Source organism: Ylistrum balloti, unplaced genomic scaffold (assembly GCF_031769215.1).
Source record: "Ylistrum balloti isolate Yb309-2 unplaced genomic scaffold, AGI_CSIRO_Ybal_v1 Utg370078, whole genome shotgun sequence".
Lineage (NCBI taxonomy): Eukaryota > Metazoa > Mollusca > Bivalvia > Pectinida > Pectinidae > Ylistrum > Ylistrum balloti.
This window is the reverse complement of record NW_026782116.1, coordinates 280120-301536: the sequence shown is the minus strand read 5'-3', so window position 1 is coordinate 301536 and position 21417 is coordinate 280120. Positions and strand designations below refer to the sequence as shown.

The following is a 21417-nucleotide window of genomic DNA, read 5'->3' as shown; positions in this document are numbered from 1 at the left end:
GTGTTTCAGAGGGTCAAGGACAACCTTGCTATATATAGATAATTATCAACTGGTTCAATTTAAATGCTAAGCAACTTCAATCTTTCAGGGAATTTAGGTTAAACATGTTAATAACACCAAAGTATGAGTAAACTTTTTCAGATGGTCATGGCCTTAGTGCCTACAGCAGTTATGTTTAAAGACATTTTCCGTTTTTACCCTACGTCATCAGATGGTGGGCTGTTAAATCGTCCCGTGTCCGTGGTCAGTCCGTGATAATTTCTGTTTTGCTATGAAGGGCGCCAAGATCCCTTGGGTTTTTAAAACAAATTCAACCATATCCCTAGGTAGTTGTGTGATTGCCATTTAATTCTATGAGATTTTCTTGGACGAGAGATTATCTTTCTGTGGAAATGAAGAGGTTTAACAGTGACATGCAGATTGATATATAACAACGTCTTTCTAGAATTCCAATCACATTTTATTTCAGCACCTTCCCTAGCAGATCATTGTGCATGACCTTGCAACAAACCAGAATATAGTTCTCTCGAATGAAAAAATATTGTGAACTATTCTCAAAAAGATGAAGAAAATGTATAAATATTTCAAGATGAATACGTAAAATGCTATCTAGAATAGCTGATAAGGCAAAGTGCTCTACTAGGTCACTTAATGACATTGAAAAAGGTATACTATGAGACCTGAAATATTAACGATAAAACACGAAATTACAAAAGAAAAATGTTCGGAAAGAAACATCAAGGGTATTATGATGATAAAGAACACGGCACAGAATGATCACTTCATAGAAATATATCAACATAAGCTGTCATGTTTTTATCAACAATTAAGACATTTGCAAATACACAAGCACTAGACATTGATTCTGGAATATATTCTAGTTTTCTAGACTTGAGCAAATTACAATATCTTGTTAGGAAATAAAATAAATTACAACATGTAGTTTGAACAACAGAAGTCCAATTCTGTACAACAATTTGTGTGGAATGCATGATATTTCAGTTCACCGGTCTGAAACTATAGAGTAACAGGGAGTTGAGGTAAGCAGAGGACAGAATGGTGAAATAATAGTAAAATGAAAAAAATGAAACTAAATTAAAAAAAATGCTGACTAGAGGAATCACTAATGTGAACTACCATGTATCACTCCTGCAGGGACTAAGATCTGATGTTAGAACTATTCTTACCGGCCAAAATGATTCAATTATTTCCTTTATTTCAGAAGCCAAACAAAAGCAAAATTGAAAAGTTCCCCATACATTTATATTGACACCTTTGTAATACAGCCTTCATCCTTTTCTGTCATTACTGCTTTCGGATAGATCTATTTTTACCACGGTGTCCATAGGAATCTTTCTTCTCCAAGCAAGATGAGGCATCTTAACCCATGGGGAAACAACTTGTGAATAAATTAAGTCAAAGCAACATCATGCATAAAAACATTGCATAAAAAGTAAGTTTGTCTTGAATGATATCAAAGGGATGGAGAAATACTGGGGTTAAATAACTACAAAATGGATCACACAAATCTGAAATGCTGGAATATGAACAAAGTGGTTAATATCTCCTAAACTACCCCTCATGTGGATACATTATGCTTATAGAAGTTAATGCTTGCAAGGACAATATAATACACTAAAACACCAAGTAAGATGGAAATAGGATAAGACAGGAAATTTTACCAATCAGAAGCAACTCTAGAAACTTCTTGTCTTCTGAACAAGAAACAGAATTTGTAACAATGTTCATCATGCATGTCATAAATCGTCTACGTACACAATCAGGCAATATAAACATTTAGACAAGATAATGGCTGTTGCGGAAGAAAACCAGTCCGTCTCCAAACATTATTTAGGGACTTCTACAAGTTAATTTTATGCTGACAATGAATAACTTAAGAGTTGCCATCACAAACATTAGTACACCAGTAAAACATACGTTTCAACTGACATGCAATATCAACGATATTTCTTCAAATTTAAAAGTTGGATACCGTGACATATAGATAACAAATTATATAATAAATAAGTAAAACATTTTGAACAACAACAGATAGGATCACTTTGATTTTTAAAAAGCTGATCTTTTTAGTTTCACATCTTTCAATGTAAACTGTTAAAATCATGATGTAATGATAAATGACTGTCAAGCAAAATAATCGTACAACTTCATGAGAGAATTAACAAATTACAAATACAACTTTTTGCAATAGCACAACTTATTTGTTACTTACCCAATAGACCTTTAGAAATTATTCAGTTACCCTATACCAGTAGGTAGAACAGTTAAAAAGGTCCATGGTGTAAGATTAAGCTGAATCATTTGTGCTGTGGTTGATCAGTCACTCCCAACTTAAAAAATGATCTGTTTATTCACAGGGTTTATCAACCCTTCAACAGCAAGGTTGAATTCTTGACAGTCTCTTTAGTAGTAGCTTGTGGTTACTACCATCTTCAATTTAAGCACCTTACGTTTAATTCAGATCACATAACCTTACAGTGATGGCCTAGATCACTATATATAGGATAAGTATAACATCTAAACATTGTGATACAAAACAGCAATATAACACCAACAATCAGACTTCACTACTAGTTTGAAAACACTAATTGGTCAGTTGAAGAACTGCTCTTCTTTAACATCACTAATAGTAATAAAACGGAAATTACTACATAAAACATTAAATTGTGATACATACACCGTATATATAATCACTAATGTCAGATAAGGTATTCAAAATAATAAAATAACATAACGAATTCAAAACAATTCTTAGCAAGAGAGGGCTTAATTAAAACAGACAGTACAAAACAACATGTCTATGAACTAACTACATGTATATTATTGCAAGTTCTTATACAAATGTAAAGAAATCTGGCGGATTCAGAGTAATCAGAAACACCATCAAGATACTAGACACTATGAGAAGAAATCTGCTTTGGTCAGTCATTGAAGAGTGGTGCCATTATGTCGCCAACTATAACATCTATAATAATTTTCCTTATGAGAAACTCTGGTCCTTGTCAGCGAAACCTACAATATGTCTTTCAAAAGAAAGCAAATAACAAATTACAGATATATTTGTTATGTACATCACTAGCTAACAAGAGTTTGGAATTAACAAGGGAGATAATCTAACAAATCACAGCTACTTTTTATGATAGTATATAATCGTAATTTACTGACTAGTTGAAAGTTTAAGGAATATGAAGGATTATCTTAACAAGGGTAAATTAAAGGGAGATAAATAGAACAGAATAAAAATTACAGATTTTTTTCTACAAGTTGTTGGACACCTCAGCTTATCACAAAGTATGTCAGAGTTCAGGATTATGCAGATCAGGAAAAAAATAAAAAATGATAATCGAGCACTAATTAACAGACACTTTATAGGTAGTTAATATATCTTTCAACATGAAATCAGTTTGTTTAGAAATTTTGAATGTAAAGGGGAAAAAATAGGGAAAATAATATATGAAGGCATAATAATCTAACACAAATCACAGACATTACTTATTAAAGAAGTATCAAACTTTCACAAGATATCTGGGACTTTTGTAAGAAAAATTATGATATACTCTATATTACATGGCTCAAGTTTCTACAATACTGCAAATAACATATACATGTGTATATTGCATGAGAATTTAACAAAAACAAACATGAACTTTTGGATTTTCAACCCTAAACAACTGGTACGATTCATCAATATCTAAACATGTTAATGTAAAAATATACTTTCTGTATGTCTAACTATCCTAGAAATTCTGCTACACATTAATAAAAATTTACAATTGTAACAGTAACCCATTACAAATTTTGTCTTGTGTCAGAGTAATCTGTGTAAACTGACAACTAACCCTTTCACTACTTAACTGCTAACAATTAAGTTACACATGAACAAATTAATGAGACATTTCAAACAAACCCTGTCACTATGGTAATGAGGGTTTTGGGTCTGTACATTGTACACAGTGATGTAATTAAATTTAACCACTCCCTTATACACAACTAAGAAAACTGGCTTTCTCATTGTACACCATAGCGCCTGAACTGTTTATCTAGTAACAATCTAAATATAAAATAATAGAATACCTAACGTATGTATAAAGCTTGGCAATAGTCTATGGAATTTGTGAGAAATTGTACAGGAAAAAAAAATCTATAAAAGCTCAATTTATTCAATGAAATTGAGATCACATGAATGTAGTGTGTAGAGCTCACTGACAAACAGTTTTTATTACATTATATCTGTGCTTTAGATTTGTAACAGTTTTACTGATTCATTGAGCAAGCCACGAAGATAAATAAATACTTTGTTTAGTAAAAGTGATGACACCATGCCTGAGAATAATGTCACAAATGCAGCCAGGAAAGCCACTGAGATCAAAGTTGAGCAGATGATTTGTGTCACTGACTGAACTTCTCATACAACTGTCAGGTCTCCATGTTCAGAAGTGAGAGGTGAGTCTAAATAAACAAAAAATAAAATCAATTATCTCCATATGATTTTTTTCAAGCAAAAGAAAACAAAACTGATAATGCTTACTAGTCTAAATGAATTTCATACATCTGTTCTATATATGTGTACTAAAAACAGCAATTACAATCTTCAGATCGTTTTCATATAAATTCACGTTTGTTAATGTCTTATAAAAACACCATTTCGCACAGACGAATATATATCGGATGACTTTAACCTGAAAATGAATGAAGTTAATCACACCAGACTCATTCATTACATCAGCTGATAACACCAAACTTGTACCTGACTAATATCACCTGATTCATAACCATGTCAATCGTAGATTTGAACATGTCTTTTTGTAAAACTTACACCTGACTCGTTTATTCTGAAAGTTGCATCATCTTCATCTGAATCTATTCCAAGTCCATGGTCCTGTCCATCTAGTGAGATCATTGGACAGTCATCTTCCTCTTTACTGAGATGACTGTTTTCTTCCACAATCTCTACCTGTTTCTTAACGAAGTTAATGAAAACCTACAACAAAGAAATGACAATGGCATCAGTACCTCAAAAGATCACAAACCAGATTCTTGAAATTCTTGTTTAAGTTGTAACTAGAAGTTCAGGCACCATAAAGCTAGTATTTCCATTTGGTATTCTTATATTGCCTCTAGGTTTTGCTGACAAACTTCAATTTCATACAAGGCCTTTCAATTATACAGATCACATTTTTGTCGTTTACCTTTACACAGTATTTGGTGCCAAGTGATCTCAATATTGAACTGACTTATATCCAATCTTTTTTCTAATGCATAACCAAAAAAAAGGAGTCAATCTAGACACATCAAAGAACATGGAAATGAACATGATTGAGAAAGATTTTGAGAGAAAAAGAAAAAGAATCAAATTACACAATATGTTCAAGATAAATTTATCTCTGTCCTCGGCTGACAGTCTGTAACATTTTATTCTGGGCTTCACCTCAAATGAGATTTTATTACTGAATACCAATATCCCGTGGAGATAAATTGTCAATACCCCATGGAGAAAAATTGATCTTGTAGACATCCAACAAGTCCCATGTGATCCCAGTGTCTTGTTGACTGATTAGTCATTTCGTCAAGTGTTATCCCAGGACCCAGAATTTTCACTAACAGGGTAGTCCTTGTATATACTTACATTGTCCAACGTGTTTTGACTAACAGAGTAGTCCTCTATATCAAGGTCTTTCTGAGCCTCCTCCAATTTATTAAAAAGTTGAGCCAAGGAAACACTCTGATTCCGCAACTCATACTGTAGTAGGTTATAATGGTGCTCCTGTTATGAGAAATCATTAACAAAGATCAGAAGGATGGAATAAATAGATGAACAAGAAACCAATTGTTCACAGAAGTGTCAATGTATTTGTTAGTGGACATTTGGAACTACCAGTATATTTCCTTACAGAGTGATCATTTGGGCATGCATCATCTGGCTCGACTCGGCACTTGAAATCAATGTAAGCTGCATGCAGTTTAAACACAAAATGTTGAAGTGTTGGAGGATAAATACAATGCATGGTAGGTGTCAAATTTATTTTGGCTCTGGACCGAAAAATCCCAGTGGATAGATCATAATGTAGTTTTAATGCATGGGAGATGTCAAATTTATTTTGGCTCTGGACCAAAAAACCCCACTGGTTAGATAATAATGTAGTTTTGAAAGGTATGGAAATACATCCCCTACAAATGATAAAATCTGTTATTATTCCACAAGTACAAGGTCCCGTACCTTTAACAAAGCCCCAGGAAAGCTTCTGTCTACAAATCTCTGTACTACTTCACTGGAGTGGTCAAAATCTGGTCCCTTTAATCTGATGCTAAAAGTGTAACCATCTCCATATCTGCTTTTCAGGTGTTGTGCACTTCCCAGGCACTTAAATTGGCCGTTCACCATGATAGCCAACCTAGAGCACAGGACCTCACACTCCTCCATACTGTTAATAAATAATATAAAGTCCAGGATGATGGAGATGTTAGAGATATCCTTAAATGTTAGAAAAAGATGAGAGTATAATTGTTTATCATTAGATTCTCTGCTTTGTTACTGGTAACCAAGGACTATCAGAAAGTAGACAATGCTATGTAAGTAATAATTATAAATCAATTCATCATCAAAACTATATTCTTATTTTTCTACTGGTTGAAATTTAAAGTATAATTCATCATTCTGACAATTAACCTTGGTACATGCACTATAACGTGAAATTGTATAGAAACTTTTACCATGACTATACAGACAATAATGAAAATAAAATGCAGTGAGTAAGACTTCAGATCAAAGAATTATGTCTATAGTTACATGGTATATTGAAAGTTTTTATCCTTGAAGTAATGTAACACAAGAAAATACCCAAAAGAATTTCATGTTATACAACAATACTAAACTAGAGTGGTACTCATGGCATATTCAACTTACTTCCTGATTGTGTGATGAACTTACTGAAACTTCATGAAAATCGAAATTTCAACTGAATGATATGATGATGTGGACAATCTAGTGTCTTCGTTTTTTTTACTTACCTGTGAGACGTAAGAATAATGCTTCGTCCGTCTCGTACAAGGCTGAGAATGAGGTCCCAAAGGAACCGACGAGAATGAGGGTCCATACCTGTGGTGGGCTCATCCTAAGTAGTAAAAAATACATCTCACTCTGTGAACAATTACATCTCAATAAATGATTACCCTGTTAAGGTATTTTTTTATAAACCACTATCATAATTTGATATTCTTGTAAACACAAGTACCATTAACAATAAATCGAATAGGAGTAAATATTTTATTCACCAATTCATCTCTACAAATTAGAGTCAGATGAAAATTTCTCCCCAGAGATACATACAATAATTCCACATAATTACCATGAAGATTACTGGTGGATGGCCTATCAGTGCTATGGCAGTGGACAGCTTTCTTTTGTTACCTCCGCTGTACGTTCCAGACGTTTTGTCGGCATACTGTGTAAGGCCAAGTTTGTTCAGCGCCCATTCGACAACCTACACATAAACATACACACAAAGATCTCAGTCCTAGGCCTCATGTGTTAAGCATTCACTCCTAAATGTAGGTTGAAGGATCAGGTTTATTTGAAAAGTAGGGAATATTCTTAAATATATGAGCCCATAAATCATAGAAAAAATTCATTGTTTGCTATGTTATAATGTTTTATAATTAGGGAACTAGTTCTTCACTAACTCAGCTGATTTCTATTCAGAATCATTTCACAATGAGAGGATAATGGAATCCTACTTGTTTTTCTTCATTTGGTGGTATTCCCCGCAGTCTGGCATACAGCTGAATATGTTCCCTCGCCGTCAACTCGTCAAACAAGGCATCAAATTGTGGACAATAACCAATCTTTTGTTGTACAGACAACATGTCTTTACGCACACTGCCAAAAATGATTACAGAAATACTGTTGCAATCTTATGAATTGTAATCAAACTGTGTACATTAGCCTTCTGTTATACTGTGACAACAACATATCTTTATGACCCTAAAAAAACAACAAGAGGCTCAAGGGCCTAAACGGTAACATGAGTTACAATACCTCGTGTAATATGTCATAGAAATGAATCTCTTTAAAAAAGTAAGATAACTTTAACTACATTGTAAACATAATGCAACAGTAAACTGTGCATAGCATTAACTGCTCTCCCATGCTAAGGCTTCTAAAAAAGTTTGAATTAAAAGAAATTACACTCAAAAATTGAATTTTTCTATAAAAAAAAAATTCCATCCATGAACAGTAGACATCTTTGAAATATTAGTCACTTTGACCAATTTTTGGTTCCCACCAATTGTCACCTGGGGGTCAGCCTTAATCAGTTTGTGCATTTCATCAAACTGTCACCTTATACTAATAATCCAACTTTTTAGAAACTTATGCTCAAAAATGAACTTTCCTACATAAACTATAGTAGTCTTACTATAGTATCTTCTAGCCATTGACTAACACTGTTACCAGATACCAACCTGTCCCTGTTGAGATAGGCATCTCCACTTGTTGGCTGTATGTCACCAGTCAACATTTTAAATGTTGTTGTTTTCCCTGCTCCATTCACTCCTAACAGTCCAAAACACTGGAAATGTAAGCATAGATTGAAGAATTTTAAATGAAAGATTAATCTATTTCAAAGTTCAGGTAAAGGAATCAATACACAAGAGACCAATGGGGCCTGTATGGCACACCTGGCTTTGCTTTGCTGAAATTGCATCATTAAAACTAAAAGTAAAGGAATTAAAAATATCCAAGCACACAATACAAAAAATATCTGTTTTACTACTGGACCCCAACCCTCTGTCATTAGGAGGTCAGCCAAACCATTAATACTTCAGACCAAATAGTTCCTGCAGGAGAAGTAGGATTTTTAACGAATTTGACCTATTTCCAATATTTGGCCCCATCTTTCCTATTCTCAGGAATCAAGACTGTTTATTTATTCAAAATTGATTCCACTTTACAAGAATGCTTCAGACCAAATTTGGACAAAATCCAATCATTCCTGCCGGAGGGGTAGGATTTCAAAGAATTTGCTCTATTTCTCCTACTGGGCCCCACCCTTCCTGCCCTAGGGGATTGAAACTAATAGTTCATACATAAATGATTCCCCTTCACCCAACCTTGCCTCAGACAAAACTCTGGCAATATATCAATCATTCCTACAGGAGTAGGATTTTAAAGAATTGGCTACATTTCCTATATTGGGCCGTGTCCCTCCTGCTCCCGTGTGGCACAGACCCATTGTTTATAAAAAAAAAAAAATGATTGCTCTTCATCCAAGAATGCTTCAAACCAAATTTGGCCAAAATCCAATCACACCTACAGTAGAAGTAGGGTTTTAAAGAATTTGCTCGTTTTCCTTTATTGGGCTCTGTCCCTCCTGCCCCAGGGGGCTGAGATCCACAGTTGATACAAAAATTGATCCCCTTTCCCCAGCAATGTATCTGACTGAATTTGGACAAAATCTAATCATTCCTACAGGAGGTGTAGGATTTTAAAGAATTGGCTCTATTTGCCATATTGGGCCCTTCAGGTCAGGTGAGCCAAAAAATTCAGCAGAATACTTTCTTTTATGAAATTACATCAGTGTAATCATATTACCAGTACATTCTGTGTAGGAACCCATATTTGAAACATTTATATTAAGTGCAATCTTAAGTCTCTTACTGTTAACATAATCCCAATGTTAACTACAGGTCTTTTGTTTCCCCTCTTCTCATCTTTCCTGAAGGAACAATACTCTCAGACACTTACCTCTCCTGAAGGTACTCCAAGACATAATCTATCTACTGCTAGGTGGCGCCCTAATTTCCTTGTTTTATACACCTGTAAAAAAATATTGGTACAATAAATTAATTTCAATGTTAGAACTAATAGATTATTTTGAAGGATCTTCAATTAATTTCTTTTCATTTATTTTTAACTTTCTTTTTCTAAACAAAACAGCAATATGATCTCATTTACTTAATGTTTTTTCATCATCAATAATACGACTTGTTCTAAATTTTTGAAGTTGTAAATAAAACATCATAACTAATTCTTACCTTTGTCAAATTCTCCAATCGGATGAGGTCATAACGACCACTTCCCCGTAACAAGCGCTTCCTTTCCGTAGCAACATCTACATCTTCATCTGACAGACTAGACATTGAGTGAGTGTTTTGCCTGGTTTAAAGATAGGGGTCAATTATGAAATCTAACTTGTGTCCAACTTAATCGACACAAAAACTGAGTGGAAGCTATAAAGTTATTGCATTATTTTTGAGACTCACACACTTTAATGCCTATGAAATGACTGTAAGACAAATATTAAGATACATTTGATATCAGTATGCAGCCATCTAAATAACAACTTGTATGACATCTTTCTCTGCTCACCTGTAGCTACTTTTGATGAAAAACTTAAATTCGAAAAGCAAAGTGAGAAGGAAGAAGCTTATTCCAACTATGGCCATTGCCACCAGGTTCCTGGAGGTCAGCTCCCATGTAAAAGGGCTTTTGATCTGGTCATACTGTCCTAAAATTAAACAGAAAGAAGGCTTCATTGTGCTGTTTGCTAACATATGCACTTGTTAGGAGAAATTTCTTAGCCTTTTTAGAAGAAATTTTCAATGTTACCTAGACATTAGTAGTAAAAATAGACTGACAGAACAAGAATGACACTGAGTGTTTGGTGTGAAACAGAATCAATGAAATGTTTTATATCAGCCTCAAGACTGCACTCATATTGAGAGATTGACACACAGTGGCGGTGTAATATACATTACTTACTTTCAGAAAATTCAGTTTGAAGGAGTCTTGAACGATTGGATATAAAGGACTGCAATGTTACTTATAAATGACTGACCTGTTTTAAAGAAAAATTCGTTTTTGTATTCGTTGAATGCAATGTCCATCAACCCTCTTCCAAGGCAGTAGTTGGGAAACATAAGGAAGACGTCCTTTAGGATAAGATGCACTCTGTTCAAGTCCTGTTAAGTAGAAATGAAATACAAATGTAATCTCATCACAGGATACAACATTTTGAACAATATTTAACGGGCGTTATACACAAGGGACTTCCAAACACAGCTCTACATATCAATGTTTATATAATGTGACTTTCAACTGACCTTGTCATAAGAAAAGATTTCCAGCAAGAAACTGCAGACGATGCAGGTAATGCCTGTGAAGAGGTTGATGACGATGAGACAGATGTAGGCAGTACTTGGTTCTTTGAACAGGAATGAGGCTGGATACATCACTGGTGTGATGGACCATCTGTAATGAACATATGTATGGAAATTAAAATTTTAAATATAACAGTATATACATTGTATTGTAAAATTAATATTGACATCTAATGATGTTGTCATCTGTACACTCTGGGAAAATCAAACAAATAAATAATATTTATATGTAAAGACACAGATGTACAGATAAATTTGCCGTACAGATAAGTCATACAGGTAAATCAGTCACAGGTAAATCACTATTACAGATATTCTCTTTAATTCATACGTTTATATGTAAAGTATTAAATACAGATTGAAGACATACACTGCAAGTAAACAATGATACCTCTTTACAGTATTATGTAAATGGAATGATACAGATTATACATATATAATATGTACCGACATACTTACCCATATAGAAGAAAGAGTGACACCACTGCTGGCATGTTCTGTGGGGAAGTGTATGCTGGTATGTGGAATATCTGGAGTATCATGATGATACAAAATGCCGGGATAGTATAGTTACACTGTAATAAAAAGTGAATCAATATCAGATATCAAACACATCCCACAACAACCACATAGGAACACATTCTTTTATAGTGATGATGGAACATCTCTGATAACAACCACATAGGAACACATTCTTTTATAGTGATGATGGAACATCTCTGATAACAGCCACATAGGAACACATTCTTTTATAGTGATGATGGAACATCTCTGATAACAGCCACTTTTATAGGAACACATTCTTTTATAGTGATGATGGAACATCTCTGATAACAGCCACATAGGAACACATTCTTTTACTGTGATGATGGAACATCTCTGATAACAGCCACGTAGGAACCCATTCTTTTATAGTGATGATGGAACATCTCTGATAACAGCCACGTAGGAACACATTCTTTTATAGTGATGATGGAACATCTCTGATAACAGCCACATAGGAACACATTCTTTTATAGTGATGATGGAACATCTCTGATAACAACCACATAGGAACACATTCTTTTACTGTGATGATGGAACATCTCTGATAACAGCCACGTAGGAACCCATTCTTTTATAGTGATGATGGAACATCTCTGATAACAGCCACATAGGAACACATTCTTTTATAGTGATGATGGAACATCTCTGATAACAGCCACATAGGAACACATTCTTTTACTGTGATGATGGAACATCTCTGATAACAGCCACGTAGGAACACATTCTTTTACTGTGATGATGGAACATCTCTGATAACAGCCATGTAGGAACACATTCTTTTACCATGATGATGGAACATTTCTGATAATAGTTACTTAGGAACACATTCTTTTACCATGATGATGAAACATTTCTGATAATAGTTACGTAGGAACACATTCTTTTACTGTGATGATGGAACATTTCTGATAATAGTTACTTAGGAACACATTCTTTTACTGTGATGATGGAACATTTCTGATAACAGCACATTCTTTTACTGTAGGAACACATTCTTTTACTGTGATGATGGAACATTTCTGATAATAGTTACTTAGGAACACATTCTTTTACTGTGATGATGGAACATTTCTGATAATAGTTACTTAGGAACACATTCTTTTACTGTGATGATGGAACATCTCTGATAACAGCCATGTAGGAACACATTCTGTTACTGTGATGATGAAACATTTCTAATAATAGTTATGTAGGAACACATTCTTTTACTGTGATGATGAAACATTTCTAATAATAGTTACGTAGGAACACATTCTTTTACTGTGATGATGGAACATTTCTGATAACAGTTACGTAGGAACACATTCTTTTACCGTGATGATGGAACATTTCTGATAACAGTTACGTAGGAACACATTCTTTTACCGTGATGATGGAACATTTCTGATGATAGTTACGTAGGAACACATTCTTTTACCGTGATGATTTCTAATAATAGTCATGTAAGAACATATTCTATATTGTAGAGTGGAAATGAATTCTTTAGACGTGCTATGAGAACATTTAAAACAGGTTGTAATATAGATTTTAATATATGTATATATATCACAGAAAAAATAACTTCACTGCATCAAAAACTGAACACAATCTGATATTAGATATATTGCTATAGTTACCATATCCCAAAGGTAGTTTCCCAGCCAGTACATGACAGTGTCAATACCACTAACAAACTGTAGGTGTTTGGCCTTTATAGAACGCTCATACACCAGGAACACAACAAAACTGGCTGGCACAAACGACATGGCAACAATGATGAAGATAGAGATGAGAACATCCGACCCCTGGAGACTGGCAAAAAAAGAATGGTGATGTCAGTATATGATGATAAGAAGTTGAAGTAGGATGTGAGACACATGACTTTCAATCCTATAACTACTATTATAAATCAGGTTATCTGCAGTAAAACCTGTACCTCTAAAATTATATCCACTTCTGACATTCAATAAGTATGGCTTAATCCCTTTATATCCAGACAACTCCATTCACCCAGCTAGAACCCATTTTCTGGTGATATCCACATTTATATACACTATTGTAAATTATAATGACAAGTAAATCTTATTTCATTATTCTATGATAAGCCCAATGCCTCACCGAAAGTCAGAGGTCATACTGTCGTCCCAACATCTGAATATGGGTCAGAGGTTGATCATATTGTTATTCCAACACCTGTCTGTACGTCAGAGATCATATTGTTGTCCCACCACCTGACTGTGGTTCAGAGGTCAATCATATTGTTTTTACAACACCTGATTGTATGTTGTATTATTATCCAAAACCTGAGTGTTGTTCATTGGATGAATTGTTGTCCAAATTCTTATTGACTAGAAGTCAGAGATACCAGCGTGCCCCCCACCCTCCCCCCATCCTCACCCCATTACCTTATTGAAGCCCAAATAAGGCAATGCAACATGGATGCAGCTAGGCCTGCCCCAGCATTCTGGTTGTAATGACTTGAGGAAAAGTGACATTTATATTCATATTTGAAATGTATTGATTCATAAGACCATTGTTTCTTAACAAGAACAATGTAACATAAAATTATATCAACATCCACAATTGTACCATGCATTCTGTTGGAAAACATTATGAGCATTTTCAAACAAAACATCTGGTTTAAGGAAATGAGAAGCACTTACATATAGTCTTTATTTAGCTTATTGTTGGTCTGATTCAAGGGATGATTAATCACGGTTATACCTGAAATATGGTTAAAAAAAGACATTTATACCAGTAATATTGAGAAAAGAAAGACAATTATACTTGACATACAGAACAAACAATACTTATACCTGAAATAAGGACAAAAAATTTCAACAAGACAAACATAATATTAATATAATTGTTATTCTCAAATTATGGATCACACAATACTATTTTAAGGTCATATAACAGAAATCTCCATTAATAAGCCTTTCCTTTGACCACAAAATCGCAGCAAACAACACATTGTATGTGCTTAATGTGAAGCCTTCTACATAGTTACAGATAATATCTGGTTGTACCAACAATCACTGCACATCTTTCACCAATGCACTCAAAAAGATCAAATTAAATCTAAAATTATTATTTACAATCTATGTCCAAAATTCTTGACTCCTGATGATTATTCCTTGGTATACTCACCATATGCAGCTGGATGCCCTTTAGACTTAGGGAGGTTTGCTCTCAAAATCGCATTATTAAGAGTGTTAAGGAAGACAGGCATAGCATGGTAGCCTTTGTGATTGTACCAAGCCTTAGCTACTCGACGCACAGCAAACTTCCTAAACATTGTCGGGGCAGAATTTCCAAAACCTTCAGGAACCACATTACTCTCCATACCAAATGAAAATGCTCCATATCTACAAATATGAATTTCAAATTGTTAAAAAAAAAAAAAAAATCAAATTTATTTAATGATAAATTTGAAGAAATTTTTCAGGAATTATATTTCAAATACAGAAGTTATGAAAATTCCTGTGAAAAATTAAGGGCACTTGAAGTTTAAGGTGATGGACCGAGCAATCTGCCTTATCATTTATTTCTACTGAAACTACACAAAAGTGGATGAGCTAATGACTAAGCTTGTGTTCATTACAGGATAAGACATCCAAGGCTTAGTGACTGACAGGTGTGACATCACATGATACCTGTGTAGTCTATACAGGGCATCCTGGGTATACAGAAGGAATTTCTCAGTGTTAGACCCTGTGATGTTCTGTACTTTGTCCCTGGTCACAACCTGGAACTCTGGTGGCTGTGAAAATGTACTGGATCCTGGGCACACAAAACCAGATTTATCTCGGGCACAGTGACAGGTGGGGTAGTATTTAATCTCCTCTGATGGGCTTTCTATAATGCAAATACATGTATGAAACTGTCAGTAAGTTGATCAAGTAAGATATATATATTATCAAAACTGGTTATAAGCTAGTTTACACATATCACAAAATATGATTTCAGTTATGGGGATATTATTTGTTGTGCCATAATTCACCTACATACTGAATCAGAACTACCAGGTAAATCTGACCATGTCTAAATTTCATCAAGTCAATAACACAGGTATTGATCATCAGAACCTGTTCTTGCATACTACATGTAGCTGAAATATAGACGTACTTCAACCGATATTTTGAAGCATTGAAATTAATGGTGACAAGAGGATTCACTTCTTTTTACACAAGAATTAATAATTGTTTTCAGGGTGCATTAATCTTAATACAGGTTCTGTTGCCTTGTGATGCTCCTACCTGGAGAAGGAATGGTGTCATTGTCTTCTAACTTGTCCTGGTTATTCATGATCTGTACTGGTGGGACATAGCTCTGTATGTGAATCCCTGACACAAACACCTTCCCACACTGAGTCTCGTAATATCGGTACAGCAACTCAAACTGTTTCTGATTGGCAGTGATGTTGCTGGGATTGGGAAAGTCAAATGTGTGCCCATGTGAGGATTTCAACACACATGTTGCACCCACACCAGATGCCAAATGAAATGTTCTCATCAATTCTAAAGGACCTGCATCCAAAGAAACAGAATAGTTTGTGACCATCGGGTTTTCATTTGTGTAAGGAATATAATTTCCTCTTGGCTGAGTGACATTGAAATATTGTGAAGGACTCAATTCTATTGGTGGTGGGTCCTTCACCTTTGGAGCAGACAAGGCTACAGTCATGGCAACTGACACAAACAAAGCTGGCAGTATTATCTGAGAAAATAGCCCCTTGTAGTTCCGTGTGATGTAGTGAAAGCGTTTTATAAGGACAGCTCTAAGCTGATTCAGACGCAACCATTTCTTACTGAGGCGAAAGGTCCCCTGGCCATTGCAGTTAATGATAGTCTGTTTTGGTCCTGAAAACGAAGAAATATTATCAAGCATGATGTAATTAACAAGTCCCACAAACTAATTACAAAGTTATAACTATTGCTTAAGGGTTGCTATGGTTATGATTTAAGTTTAATTATACACCTGTATACCAAATAATTGATTGTGATAGGAAAATATATAAACTATGTCCAACAAGAAGCTGTTTCACAGCTACCATCAAGTCCAACCAAGAAACAGAAGTCACTTAAGTGTTCACCATGTACACCAACATAGCCTTAACAATGACTTCTCAAAATCAGGCAAATATTGGCCACGAACATAGCCTTAACAATGACTACTCAAAATCAGGCAAATATTGGCCACAAACATAGCTTTAACAATGACTACTCAAAATCAGGCAAACATTGGCCACCAACATAGGCTTAACAATGACTACTCAAAATCAGGCAAACATTGGCCACCAACATAGGCTTAACAATGACTACTCAAAATCAGGCAAATATTGGCCACCAACATAGCCTTAACATTGACTTCTCAAAATCCGGCAAATATTGCTTTATAAACAACAACAAACGATGGATATACGATTAGAAAATTGAACACATGCAATATAAAAACCATACTAATAAGATCATAACAAAACATATATATACATAACATTGGACAACATGAAAACATATAAAAATTTTGCATTCAGGGCTGTCTCAGCTGCTTTATGTGATAACCAGATGTATGAATGAAGATGAGTATGATTCCTACATGCAGGCGAGTCCTAGTCCGAAATAGGAAAAGGTGGTCCTGGTTGTAGGAATGAGAAGTATAAATGAAAATTTTGAACACTGCTTGATCGAGAATGACGGTTTAAACTATTAAATAAAACATGACAAATTTGAAAATGAGTAAAATCAGCTTGTTGCCAGGCAAAGGAGTCCTGTACAACGAAGACTTCTAACACAGTCTGAACATCGCCAGGCGAGGTCTCAAAATCACGGATGCAAAACTGTATTACGAAACTATGTATGTAGAAAATGAATTGAAAAACCAAATTGATATGCGCAACATAACATAGCCTTAACATTGACTACCCAAAATCAGGCAAACACTGGCCACCAACATAGCCTTAACATTGACAACTCAAAATCAGGCAAATATTGGCCACGAACATAGCCTTAACAATGACTACTCAAAATCAGGCAACCATTGGCCACCAACATAGGCTTAACAATGACTATACTCAAAATCAGGCAAATATTGGCCACGAACATAGCCTTAACATTGACTTCTCAAAATCAGGCAAACATTGGCCACCAACATAGGCTTAACAATGACTTATCAAAATCAGGCAAACACTGGCCACCAACATAGCCTTAACATTGACAACTCAAAATCAGGCTGTTCATTCAGGAGGTTGTGACATTAGTCTGAGAGACTTAAAGATAAGATAATGAAATGATGAAATTCAGACCATATACAATTTGCAGCAGAAGTCATTTTACAATGATAGAAACCAGAAATGTATGTTGCATAAGCATTTATTACAGCTAAATACACCTTCACAACAACTTTAAACAAAATTGGATGATATCCAAATTTTGGGACCAAGTGTTACAGTATGTGTTCTAATACCCAAGGCACCTTTTACACTATACCTAGACAGAAACTGTTCTGCCTTTCTAGACTCAAAAGTCTTTTAAAAGAAATAAAATAACAGTAAAACAAGGATGCTACACAAATGGAAAAGTTTCTTCCATGATATAACATCCTCCTTTGACCCCTCTCTTCCCCTCAACATTCTTTTTCCACTATTTTGCTCTATCCTTACTATTTACCGTCATCATGTTGGAGAAGTTGAGAGTAGCCATTTGCATCAAGCTCTTGTAAATGTTCAATCAGAGATTCATCGCTGTCATTTCTCCTAAGATCAGCCATGTTCCCCAGTTCCACCTCGTGGTCTATATCACTGACTGAAGTAGCTTGTGTCCTTGGTACGGACTGGTCCGATTCATTACTGTGATTATCACTGTCTATTGGACTGTTATCATTTTTGTTTGCATTTTTGGCTGAAGTGAGAGAATCATAACAGATGTGAAATTTTCTGTGAGTATAGGTATTAAAATATTTCAGAAATTTGTTAAACAACAAATTATCATTTCTTCTACCAATGATTGAACACTATCAATATTTCAGAAATATCTCATCTGCAGAAGTTGATAGGCACCAATTTGTTTTTTAAAAGAGTTAGAAAGGAGAAGTTCCAGAACAAGGATAAAGAATAAAATTTAGCTACAAACATGCGAGGATTTGCAATATCTCTTCAACATGAATTAAGATTTATCAATAAACGTATCAATTTACATCATAAAGTCTTACCATCTTCCTCCTGTAAGGCTGCCTCTGTGACCTTCAGGAAAACTTCCTCCAAATTTGTATCCATGACGCCATAACTAGAGACATGAAGCTGACCAATACTAGTATCTAGGGCATTAAAAAGTTTCTCAAAATTTCCTTTCTTTGCTTCCTCAAAAGGAAGTATGTAATGCAGCTCTCGAATGGTTTCCGACTTCAAAAATGCTGTTGATACATGTTTTTTGATAAACTCTGTGACTTTTGCCTCCTTACATTTGCTGACAAAAGATTTCCTATTGTTATGGATATCACTGTCCCTGATCTCTGAGAAATCTGAAACAAAAGACAAGATGACAAGAGATTGTCACAAGGTCTTGTGTTATATTGAGTACACTGATTCAGTGTTTATCTCAAAACAAACTCCCAAACATCAAACAATGCACAATTACAAGTATATACACTCAACAAATTTAATTCCCCTTTACCCTTTTATTTCTCAAATAAGCCAGAAATACATGTTAATACTTTCCTTTCCCATTTACCCTGCCAATACAACAACTGACCCCCACTCCCTTACTTGACCTGCTGCAATAACATTTCATCCCCACTAACCCACATGACATGCCCCTACATTTCACCCCTACTAACCCACATGACATGCCCCTATATTTCACCCTCTCTCTACCCTTCCTGACGTGCCACTACAAAATCAGACCACTTACAAAAAAATTTGCCATCCTCTTCCTTACCTGACGTTCACTCCAACATTTGACCCCACTTACCTAGACTTTGGATGTCTTCCTCTGTTTCTGACTTAACAAGATTCAAATGGTACCCCTCTCCAAACGTGTTTTTCAAGAACAGGGAGGAGCCACAACATTTGAGTTCTCCATTAGAGATGATGGCAATACGGTCACCCAGAATGTCTGCCTCGTCCATGTGATGTGTCGACAGCAGAATTGTTCTTCCTGGAAAAGATGAAGATAACAATATTGAGATGAAGTCATAGGGTGATGTGATAGGATAAATCAAAGTAAGCTTTTCTGCTAAAAAGACAGACCCTATTTGATTTTTATAAAGATTTTGACTAACCATGTTTGTATTTCACCAAAAGGTCCCAGATGGCTCGCCTGGCATAAGGATCCACACCAGCTGTTGGTTCATCCAGAATGACAGTGTGAGACCCACCCACAAAGGCAATGCCTACAGACAGCTTCCTCTGCATACCACCAGACAGACAGTCAACACGGCAGTGACGTTTCTTAGGCAGGCCTATATCCTCTATCATCCTACACAAAGTTGACAGCGATATGTCACATCATATCATTAACAATGAGAAATGCCTCAGTGATATCATTCCTTTTTCAATTTCAATGCATTCTGGAATTCTCTTTCACCATTTACATACTAATGTGAACTTTTTGTTGAGAAAAATAAGATAAATATGACTTTTCAGATCTGAATAAAAAAATATTGCTTCTGGAATGAAGTCATCGACCAACAAATCATTATAAAGTATGGAATGCAAGATTCAATGACACATCACAAAGAAAATGTTATAGTAACACTAAGGTAATACCACAAATAATAAACCACTTGCCATTATGAAATTGATGAGTGATACATACGTTTCCATTTCAGGTTTGATGTCCTCCATCTTCATACCCTTGAGTCGAGCATAGAACCAGAGGTGTTCTTGTACTGTCAGTCTGTACAGAAAACAGATATCATTACTAAACAAAGAAAGAAATTTATTAAATGTAATAGGATGGTTTAAAACGCATACTGCTGTACTTTACATTCTTATACAGCTATCTACTATTTTCTTCAGCCATTATCTACAATATGTTGGCATTGTCCTAACTTATAAATTATTTCCTTAAGCCACTATCTACAATATGTTGACATTGTCCTAACCTTTAAATTATTTCCTTAAGCCACTATCTACAATATGTTGACATTGTCCTAACTTATGAATTATTTCCTTAAGCCACTATCTACAATATGTTGACATTGGCCTAACCTTTAAATTATTTCCTTAAGCCACTATCTACAATATGTTGGCATTGTCCTAACTTATAAATTATTTCCTTAAGCCACTATCTACAATATGTTGACATTGTCCTAACCTTTAAATTATTTCCTTAAGCCACTATCTACAATATGTTGACATTGTCCTAACCTTTAAATTATTTCCTTAAGCCACTATCTACAATATGTTGGCATTGTCCTAACTTATAAATTATTTCCTTAAGCCACTATCTACAATATGTTGACATTGTCCTAACCTTTAAATTATTTCCTTAAGCCACTATCTACAATATGTTGACATTGTCCTAACCTTTAAATTATTTCCTTAAGCCACTATCTACAATATGTTGGCATTGTCCTAACTTATAAATTATTTCCTTAAGCCACTATCTACAATATGTTGACATTGTCCTAACTTATAAATTATTTCCTTAAGCCACTATCTACAATATGTTGGCATTGTCCTAACTTATAAATTATTTCCTTAAGTCACTATCT

General features: G+C 34.8%; 1 protein-coding gene across 1 annotated transcript in view; it reads right to left on the bottom strand.

The window, feature by feature from the left end:
* Positions 1-438: 438 nt before the first annotated feature.
* The window catches only part of LOC132549823 (ATP-binding cassette sub-family A member 2-like), a 71835-nt gene continuing 50856 nt past the window's right edge, over positions 439-21417 (bottom strand). The window contains exons 25-48 of the mRNA XM_060213796.1: positions 20517-20597; positions 19981-20177; positions 19671-19856; positions 18913-19212; positions 18372-18602; positions 15963-16565; positions 15360-15561; positions 14854-15071; positions 14367-14427; positions 13341-13515; positions 11638-11753; positions 11122-11269; positions 10857-10980; positions 10388-10526; positions 10054-10174; positions 9764-9835; positions 8482-8588; positions 7756-7897; positions 7368-7502; positions 7030-7133; positions 6239-6443; positions 5648-5785; positions 4838-5002; positions 439-4470 (exon numbers count right to left, since the gene is read on the bottom strand). Of these exons, the coding sequence (XP_060069779.1) occupies positions 4438-4470; positions 4838-5002; positions 5648-5785; positions 6239-6443; positions 7030-7133; positions 7368-7502; positions 7756-7897; positions 8482-8588; positions 9764-9835; positions 10054-10174; positions 10388-10526; positions 10857-10980; positions 11122-11269; positions 11638-11753; positions 13341-13515; positions 14367-14427; positions 14854-15071; positions 15360-15561; positions 15963-16565; positions 18372-18602; positions 18913-19212; positions 19671-19856; positions 19981-20177; positions 20517-20597 (4003 nt within the window). The 3' untranslated portion in view covers positions 439-4437. The remainder of the gene's footprint in view (positions 4471-4837; positions 5003-5647; positions 5786-6238; positions 6444-7029; positions 7134-7367; positions 7503-7755; positions 7898-8481; positions 8589-9763; positions 9836-10053; positions 10175-10387; positions 10527-10856; positions 10981-11121; positions 11270-11637; positions 11754-13340; positions 13516-14366; positions 14428-14853; positions 15072-15359; positions 15562-15962; positions 16566-18371; positions 18603-18912; positions 19213-19670; positions 19857-19980; positions 20178-20516; positions 20598-21417) is intronic.